This window comes from Scomber japonicus, chromosome 13, assembly GCF_027409825.1.
Source record: "Scomber japonicus isolate fScoJap1 chromosome 13, fScoJap1.pri, whole genome shotgun sequence".
In the NCBI taxonomy this organism is placed as follows: domain Eukaryota; kingdom Metazoa; phylum Chordata; class Actinopteri; order Scombriformes; family Scombridae; genus Scomber; species Scomber japonicus.
In genome coordinates, this window is record NC_070590.1 from 18,397,470 (window position 1) to 18,407,692 (window position 10,223).

The 10,223-nt window shown below is 38.1% G+C and overlaps 1 protein-coding gene across 2 annotated transcripts; it reads left to right on the plus strand.

Annotated features, from left to right (window-relative positions):
- The first annotated feature begins 151 nt into the window (after positions 1 to 151).
- On the plus strand, positions 152 to 6,366 carry slc46a3 (solute carrier family 46 member 3). Of its 2 annotated transcripts, none has more exons than XM_053331883.1 (6): positions 152 to 201; positions 743 to 955; positions 1,617 to 2,499; positions 2,872 to 2,955; positions 3,182 to 3,338; positions 4,650 to 6,366. In XM_053331883.1, the coding sequence occupies exons 2-6, from the start codon at positions 764 to 766 to the stop codon at positions 4,750 to 4,752; spliced, it is 1,419 nt and encodes a 472-aa protein (XP_053187858.1). In that variant the 5' UTR covers positions 152 to 201; positions 743 to 763; the 3' UTR covers positions 4,753 to 6,366. The 2 variants fall into 2 exon arrangements, with proteins under 2 accessions (XP_053187858.1, XP_053187857.1); XM_053331882.1 differs by lacking the exon at positions 152 to 201 and adding an exon at positions 210 to 444.
- Positions 6,367 to 10,223: the final 3,857 nt, after the last annotated feature.

Genomic DNA, 10,223 nt, shown 5'->3' on the forward strand with positions numbered 1-10,223 from the left:
TCCCACTCTACGCATGATTAACAGTTCCTCCAATCGAATAAGCGCAGAGTTGGAGGCTTGCTGTCCAATCGTATGTGTCGTGGGGCGGGATTTAAACGTTTCGTAATGACATTTTACATGACTTCATCCGTATCGTAAACAGTTGCCAATATTTTTGGGGTCCAACTGATTGAGTTGGACGTGATCCTAGCAATCTGAACGGTAGGTGATATACTGCATGCTGTTGCCAACATCCAAGATGAAAATAAGTTAAAAGCTAAAGATGTCATCTTCCGTGTGATCTAAATAGTAACCTGACTCAGCTCATTCTTGCAGCTTTCTGTATTCACAGGGACAAACTGTACAATTCAGGGTTATCATGTTATTGTTTTTACGTTTCAAATTGTCAGATAATGTGGGATCGATAATACATGCGCTAAATATGTCCTTGGCGATTAACAGAAGGTAAAAACAACCAAGCAGACGGTATACCTTCACGTATATCATCTTTGTTGTGATCATATTTGTGCTACTTAATGAGGAATACACTGTGTGGATATTATAGTAGCAACGTGTGGTCTGAAAGTGTAGGAGGTTAAAAAAATCTATCTAGCTGGATTAGTAATTATGTTTTTAAAAATGTTTATTCACTTCCTTAATTATACACAACCATGTGCGTCAGATCTAGCGTATGTTTTGTGTTCCTGTTCCTATCGAAGTGTATTTTACGTGATGTATTCTCTTTTTAAAATATCATTTTCAGGGAATTTCGCAGCCACTCAAAATGAAGGGTCTTTTCCTTGTGGAGCCTGTGGTTGCCCTGTACGCTTTCTCCAGTTTTCTCATATTTCCTCTGGTGCAGCAGTATGTGTACCGAAGGCTCTGGCAGGACATAACCAACACCACCTACCCCATCTCTGACAATACCTCCAGATGTGCAGGAAACAACAGTAGCAACCATTCAAGCTACCATGAGGTAAGTAATAAAATACTGGATGTATGGAAGAACATGTACTAAATTAACATAGGTGGAAGAGTGAGTGTCCTTACTGACCTTTTCACATGGCCTTGTGTAACATTTCTAGTATAGTGAGAGGGAGCAAGACATACAAGTTTGTGTGTATGGAAATAAATGTGTTATTGTAGAAAGAAATAACAATATTAATAATATCAATAATCAATATGTATTTGTTTAGTTTTTCCACATCTACATTTTACATACAGTATAAGCAATTATCCATGTCTATGTTCAATATTTAGTTTAATGACAAAGCAAATACCCCCCCCCCCCCCCCCCCCTTGGTTGCAACACACCTCAGCAAAAAAAAAACAACAACAGTTGAACAGATAGAGGAACAAACACAGATTTGAAATCTTTCAAACATGTCATGTGAGGTTTTAAAAAGGGGAAAAACCTCTCACCAGGTGCAGAAGTTATAATGTTTTTTTCTTCCTTTCTATTAATAAGCACTAGAAGAAACTTTTTGTGGTGGTGTATTTTTGCTGAAACACTTCAGTGCAGTATGCCTTGCTGTATTGCAGACTTTTAATTTTTAAGCTTCATTTTTAAGTCCAGTCTATGCTTTTAAAGATCACCACATCATTTTAAGACATTCTTTTCCATTCTGTGTTTCCAGGAAGTGCAGAAGCAGGCATCTCTCTTCTCCCTTTACACAGAGCTCTTCTCCACAATCCCCTCTTTGGTTGTCACTCTCATGCTGGTGGCCTACAGTGACCGGGGAGGACGCAAGATCGCCATCATCATGCCTTTGTTTGGCACGCTGATCTACACTCTGGCCTTCCTGGCAGTGTCCTACTTTGAGCTAAACATTTACTTGCTCATTGGTTCCTCGCTTCTTAGTTCTCTGTTTGGGGGCTTGGGCACATTTCTCGGGGGCTGTTTCGCCTACATAGCAGATTTGTGCAAGGACGACCGCCAGAAGACGCTGCGCATGGCTGGACTAGATATGATGATTGGCTTGTTGTCTGGGGTGGCTTCAATAGCAACAGGCTACTTCCTGAGAGCTGCAGGCTTTAACTGGCCTTTCCTAACATCTGCATTGTGTCAGTGTGTGATCCTACTCTATGCAATTTTCATCCTAGAAGAGACTGTGAATAAGGTTCCTACTGATGCCATTATTCTAGATGGGACTCCCCAGCACTCAGCCACAAAACAGATGTTGTATGGGGTCTACCTGATGTTTACAGGGGCCAGCCGCAGGAGTAAAACTGTTTTGATCCTCCTGATACTCATCTTCACCAGCTTCTCCTTCGCCTATGTAGGTGGGATCTCTTTGATGACACTATATGAACTCAATGAGCCGCTGTGCTGGACTGAGATTTTGATTGGCTACGGCTCAGCACTGTCCACCACTGTGTTCCTGATTAGTTTTGTAGGAGTGGCAGTGTTCACGTACTGTGGCGTGCCACAGCTGCTCATTATCCTGATGGGGATCCTGTCTGTCATATGTGGCATGGTCCTGGTGGCGTTTGCAAAGACCACGTTACTAATGTTTTTAGGTGAGAAAGAAAGTCTACAACAGCTTAAGTTCTGTGCTGCTTCCATCAATAATGTTTTGAAACTCCTGGTCAATGAGAAAAAATTCACCCAAGCCTTGTATATTAATGGTTTACAAGGTCAAGTATGTGTTTAAACTGAATTAAAATCTGTGCTTGGTTTCATATATGCTTGTTTTCAGAGTAGCACAGCCTTGTTTAATAAGAGTAATTGAAGGAGTTACTCTTTGACAGAACCTACCTTTTCTACCACCTTTATATGGTTGTCTTGTGAGATAATTGCACAGTAAACTGATAAGATAATGTTATTGTGATATACCATAACTGCTGTTTTATTTTAATTACTGTGCGTGTTCTTTTATTTGTTCATTGCAGTAAGAGTGCCAATGCTCTTGTCTATCATGCCTTTTCCTGTTCTGCGCTCCATGATGTCAAAGATCATCTCAAAGTCTGAACAAGGTGAGGGGGTTTAGCACTTTGGGAGCCATAGAACTGTGTCTCTGTGTTTTCAGAGTCAGAGTCCATTGAAGAACTGCTTATTCCAGCAACTTCATGACGCACAACAGAACACTCCAAGTTTCTGTTTATTTGAGCAAAGAGGAATCTTGGAATAAAACAGTATACATATAGCCCAGATTGTTTCTTAAAAGTCATTTTCTTCTCTTCTTGGGTGTGTGTTTTGCAGGTGCCCTGTTTGCTTGTCTTTCCTTCCTGGAAAGTCTAACTAGCAACGTATCAGCTGCCACCTTCAACAGTGTATATTTCTCTACAGTATCATGGTTCCCAGGCTTCATCTTCCTGTTGTCTGCAGGACTCTGTGCAATCCCTTTGTCTCTCTTGGGGTAAGTTCAAGTTCATGTTGAACTTACTATTATGTGGATGATACAACACAATAGGACCATACCAGTGCTTTTCTGTTTTTTTTTTCTGTAGTTTACATAATTGTTGCCCAGTTTCTTGGTTTGCATTGATTCCAATGTATCATAAAAATCAACTTGTGGCAGCTTGAAACTTGCTTGGGATAGGTCATCCATCACAGCATGCCGATTGTTTTTGTCCAAGTTATGTCATAAAATGTTGCAAGCAGGAGCCATTTTTCATAATCCTGATTGGTGGTGCACTCATCCAACATTCAAGAAATAATCATGCTGAAAGGCACTGAGCCAACGAACTGTGATGTCTATTTCCAAAACAGAGAAGTACCAAATCAGTATCAAGTTAATGTGACCTGCTGTTTGTCATCACAGGTTGACACCAAACTTACTTGTAAAGAGACTTTTTCCCCCCAGGTTCAATTTCTGTATATAGCATGGAGAATATCACATCAATATGGTGTTTAGAAGTATACAGCTTATTCTACCCCAAAATGATGTGATCAGTCTATAATAAAAACAGAACTGCTTAGGCAGTGCTTATTTATGGATTTGTTTCAGCTGCAGAACATCTGCTTTCTTAAACTGGAAAGGAGAAATGCTTTTTTGATTTATTTATGCGATTAGAAAACAAGAGTACTCAGTTCCTCATTTTATATTCATCACATTCAGCGCCCCCCAACTATACCAATACACATAGTAAGACAAAACTCTGACATGTATATTGTGTTTTTTCCAGTATATTTTGACTAATGCACAATGGCATCAAAACTCTGTGATATACAAATGGAGAAAAGGCTATAAAAAGATACCTGTCTGTGTTACACTGTGTTCTTATATTTGCTTTATTTCACTGACTTGACAAGTTAGTAATGCTGAGTCAGTCTGGGAGGTGCAGCCTGAAACATAAAACTCCTTGAGTGAATCCTCTTCAGTCACATGCACTGTGTCTTCTGTTACACAGTTCATAGATACTGAATAACAAAGCAACTGGTTCAGTAATCACAGTCTAGCATACTCAGTGGGTTTGAGTGAGTCATGTGTTGTCAAGACAGTCTACTTGTGGAAATGGGTTAATTTTGGAACATGTATGTTGCAGCCATTTTAAAGATGACTATCCCGCTTAAAAAAACTCTATGAGTACTTTGTACATTTTATGTGCTCAGTACGTGTTTGCTGCAACCTAGTGAAGATGTGTATGAGGAAGCTGTGGTGAAACTCTTGTGAGTTCCCTGTTTAGTTCTTTATGCATCTCTTACATCTTTTTTTCCAATGTTTTAGTGTGGTGAGTCTGATTGGAGTGGATGTTGCCAAAGAGGACAAAGAACCAGCTGAGCAGGATCCTGTTGAAGATGAAAATGACAACAGCTCTCTTCTTAGATGAGCCACATGCATTGCCAAACCCTCACCAGCACTTTATTCATTTTCTCTTTAGTCTTTTTTCAACAAAAAAAGTACCTCAATCCTTTTTTCAGGCTGACAAAGTTCAGAACACAGGTTACAGATACATCTCTTTATTGCTGTTGATGATGTGTGCATAATTTAATGGGAATATTGTAAATAATAATAATAATAATAAAACATCGAGGAATAGTAGACAAGTTCTGGATGAGTGAAGTTTGTTTTATAAGGACATGTCAGGAATGTAGCATAAATAGGGCTAAAAACAGTGCAATCTAACAAATCTTCAAAAGAGTGGTGTGTGAGTATTCAAAACTGCCTGACTGTGACATTATTAACATATTCACAAGCATTTAATGTCCATTTCATACAGTTTTACCATGAAACATATCAGCAGGTTGAAAAATATTTGCAATTACTTTCAACAATCAGTTTATATAGTTTATACTTTTTTGCTTTTCTCACATGTTCCTCCTTTCAGTGCCATATAGGTTTATGTTTTTACAAGTAGCGCAAGTATCACTTGTTTCTAAGAATAAATGTCACCAACATCAAATTTATTTTATTTAGATTAATTTCATTTACTTATACCCACATAATGCTTAAACATAAAACTATCATAGGTCTTTATTTACCTAAACAATAATTATCACCGGGACAGCTACAAAAAGCAAACAATAAATATTTCGAGTATCAGTTACTTATTTAAAAGAATATTAATAAGAATAATGATATTCATTTAATGTTTGAACCCACTAGACATGTTTTAAGACATATGAAAATACTCTGCTTTGAATAATAATTTTATTTCTTATTAAGGGGAAAAAAACTATTTCCTCATCAGAAATTCCTAAATCACATTTATTTCTTCTCCCTCATTGAAAAATCTAGAAGCTATCTATATTTCCAGAATATGCAAATATGTTTTTATCTCAGAGTCATCTTCTACAATAGAGACAATCCTACGTTCCCCTTGATGATATGTAACTATAAACCATTTGGCAACAATTTTTGCTTTTTTCCCCTCAGGTTGTCAGTTTTGAGTGTTTAGGGATAACATATTTTAATGTGTCCATGGGAGAGAATATATTTACTGATTAAATATTTCTTACAGTTTAGGATCTCATCTGTTAAAGTAAATCTATCTCCATTCTTGACCACTAGGTGTCCCTCTTGGTCCAGGCTTACAGGGTACATGCTACACACCTAACTAAGACTCACAGTATACCGTTTATCACTAGTTAAGGACATGGTAATAATGATAAGATGTGAATATATATCTTGTTTTATTCTTTATGTTGTATTACATGTTATGACGTTTTTAAAAATTGAAACATGTTTCTCCATAGCTGTAAAACATTCCTGTTCACACTGTAGATTGTCAACATAGAGAAGCTCTACTAGTCTGCTCTGTAGATTCTGTTTACTCACCACCTAGCAAAGGGACTACAGACATCTCTAAATTAAATCATAATAAGCTTTATTATGTTGTGATTGTGTTGTTGTGTTTGTCACAAAAAGTGTGATATTTGAGCAAAATAATAACTGTGAGAGCAGTGAATACCTTATCTTTCTACCAGAAATTGTGTGACAAATTCTTGTTTATTAAAGTGAATCTGAAAAGAGTCTGGCCTCGTTCTCACTAATTCTGCTCCCTTTTCTTTAGTTTTCAACTCGACCCTGTTACTCATTCATGTCAAACCTCCAAGTTTTTTTATTTTCCTGTACTGAATTTTCCAAAGTTCCCACCTCCTGTCTTTGTCCTCAACATAAAAGTCGTTGTGCGTACACACATGCATGTGAACCTATTTTCTTAAGACTCGCTCCATCTCTGAGAGAAAAATGGGATTTGAGTGTGTGTCTTATGGATGATGAATGGATATCAGAAATGCTGGCAAGGATCCCATCAGATTGTGCGGCTGCTTAGTTACTGAACCATTGGGTTAGTGTAGTCACAGAGAAGCGTGAAACCAAATGTCTGCCACCACAAAAAGATGAATGAGATGGCGGGAGATGTAATATAATAACCTCACGTGAATCTGCACACATAAAATCAGATTAGACCTACACATGATGCATCACAGGGCATGGTTCAATTTGGGTATGTTTGTTGTTGGGTTGCCTTGTCTACACATTGATTCTATCAGATGAAGTAAACTGTGATTGTGACTTTTACACAGGAGGAGGGGAAGCCTACGTAAGACCCAAGCTGTGGAAAGTGTAAAAAGGCAAGACAAACACAACTTGGATATGCTTGTTTAAGATGAGGACCAAGCTGGTTCAGTGTGAAACCATGTAGAAGACTTTATTGTTCTTGAGAAAAATACATCTTTTTTTTGAAGCGTTAAAGTAGAAATGTGCTAAGTGAAAGTGTCTGAGTTTCCTTACCCCACCACCCCTTTTTTTTGTATTTACAAATGGCACGTCAGTTTGAATTGGCTTCAGGCACGGAAACCCAAATGATCATAATGTGCAGTTATTTGATTTCCATCCTCAAGTCTTGAGAACCGTGACTGCAGCTTGATTGTAAGGTAATGTTGACACTGAGTTTGAATTAAGCTCAGCACTGGAGGTTACACGAGGGCCCATCCTGTGGCAGGACTCACTTGGCACCAAATGTGAGGTTTCTGGTTAAATTAGAGATGGAGGTGTGGTAAGCTGTGACGATAATTTGCAAGCGATGAGATGGTTTTCCCAAGGGTAAGGAGCTGAGGGGGAGATGGTCGTAGTGGTGGCTTGTGTGTGTCTGGCATGTATAGGGTCGTTGAGGATTAAAGGGAAGTTGGAGAGACTATGGTTGAGCATGGAGGCAGAAGATCGAGGGTCTTTGGTTTCTGGTTTCAAAAGTAGCTGATTCAGCAGTATGATCATCTGCACCACACCACATCACATCACCAATAGAACCATCTCTGATGTTGATCCAGTGAGTTGCTAACAGACCTCTCTTTATCTCAACCTTCTGCTCCATGGGAGGAGATAATTCACTATAATATGAAAACCCAGTTGAAGTGGTTTGTGTGACTGCAACTAAGAGGAAAATAGAGGGGCTTCCCAGTCTGGAGTGACTTGATAATCTGAGGATGACTTGATTGCATCAGTATCCACAATATATTTATATTCTTTTATCAGTTTTCATGCAGTAAAAAGATGCAATTGTACAGGAAATTACTATCTGAGTGACAGTTACTGTGAATGTGCTTTGATCTTTATATGCGAGCAGATAATTTCCTTGTAACTCTTTTTGGGCTTTAAATGAACTATTATTTACATTAATGAACAATCTGCAAATTATTTTCTCATTGAATCATTTTGTACATAAAATGTTAAAAATGATAGTTATAATTTTTCAGAGTCGGATGTGACTTTAGATGTTTTGTTTTATCCAACCAACAGTTGAGTACCCAAATATATTCAGTTTAATATAATGTGCAGCAAAAGAAGCAAGAATCTTTATGTTTGAGAAGCTGAATGTTTGCCAATTTTGCTTAAATTTTTCATTCAATTGACTAATCCATTAATCAATTAATCATTGTAACTCTAAACTCTTTGTTTGCTGACCACAAAAGATGCTTTGTCTAAGCAGATTGCTCCACTTCAGTTGCATTTAAACTTTCAACAGTCTACCTTGACAGCAGTTTGACAGCATCATTGCCACACTCCGTGCACTTTCACAGGCAGGTTATGAACTTGATGATCATGCCAACTTCTCTGTGCTCTGAATAAGGATAGACTGTACTATTGTGCACTGGTCTTTTTTTCTATGTGTTTGTGTGCACATCCTCTGTTTGATCCCACTACTGGCAGTAGAAGCCAGGATACGTCTGTTCCACTATTGTCATCTAAACCACTTGCTGGAAGAACATTCATCTTTTCATTTCTTGTTTTTTTACTACTGCAAAGGTCACCATGCTGTGTTGGTTTTCTCCTGCTGGCAGGCCTGCCATGCACTGTGAATGATATGTTTATGTGTTGGTTAAGTGAAATTTTTCTGATGCTCTGCTCATCCAGTGCTATCTGTGTGTATGTTGTAGGTTGTGTGTATAGCTGGATGTTTGTCAGAAGTCAAGGAGCTCTGCCCCTGACCTGTAATTACTGTCATTTCCTGCTGTGTTGTTTTGATTATAATCACTTGTCAGATGTTGCTGTAGAACAATCTTCATATGACTTTTCGGGTTTTCAACTTTCCCCCAATTCCTATTGCATGGATATCCCTCTTTTTTATTTATCTGTTCATTAAACATTTCCATACCTGTTTCTGCCCCATCTGGATCCCATGCTCTCATGTGGTTACCCACTCCTTCCAACGATGTCTTAACTGCCAATAATGTCTATTCCCTGTATTCCCCTGCTGATCCTACTACCTCCTTCCTCCACATCCTCCTTCTTTTCTCTCCACCACTTCACTTGAAAGAATTGACCAACTCTTTAAGATCTGTTTCAAATTTAGATCTGCAACTGCCATTATTGGCACACGCCTCAACCACAGACCCCTCTGCCCTTCTTGTCCTTTGCTATCCCCAACTGTTGTACCAAAACCATGCTCCAGACCCTAGAAGTGGTTTCATCCCCCACACTGTGTATCTACTGCATGTGTCTCCTACTCCTTCCTCACACACTAATGCCACACAGACACAGCCTCGTCTAGTTTCCTGTATCTTCATTCAACTGCTTCATTGTCTTCTGAAATGCGGTCACACTACACAGCAACACAGCACCACTTTCACAATGGTGCAGTAGTACTTGCACTCACATGCACAAAGACAAAAATAGAAGTTAGACTTGTAAAATAAATTTTGGATTCTTTAAGTTCAGCTCACCCTGAAATGAATATCTTATCTTCAATTCTAGTTTTCTCTTTTTTTACTATTACAAAATGTACAAAGCGTTCAAAAAGTAATTTAGTCAAATACAAATGTTAAATATCTAATCTGTTACCTATCTTTTGGTTCTTTGAATGTTCCTTGAATGATTTCTAGCACTTAAACATAATTATTTACTGCTTCAGTTGTTTTAAATAGCTAAAACTACACCTCAATGGATTTGATAAGAGATTTGAAAGAATTCAGATTTAATAAATGGATTAGTACAATATTACGATTTGATGAAGTACTATCAAACCCAGCAGTTGGTCATTGATAAGGTTATTGTGTTGCCCATTTGATTGCCAGGGATAAATACGACCACACTAAAGTGCTACTGGTAGATCTTAGTTGTGATATAAAAAAAACCTCATCAAACTATTACCATAGCCAAAATGATTACACACTTCTCTCTCTGTAATTTTAGATACTATATTGAAATAACATGACTATGCATCTATTTTTAAAGCTTGATTCATCGCAATAAGAGGAACTCCCTCTCATGATCATAGGCAACCTTTTCTATGAAAATGGTGAGTTATATTGATTATCATCCCACCCCTACTTAGGAGGGCTGAGCTGAAGGTTGGTGCCA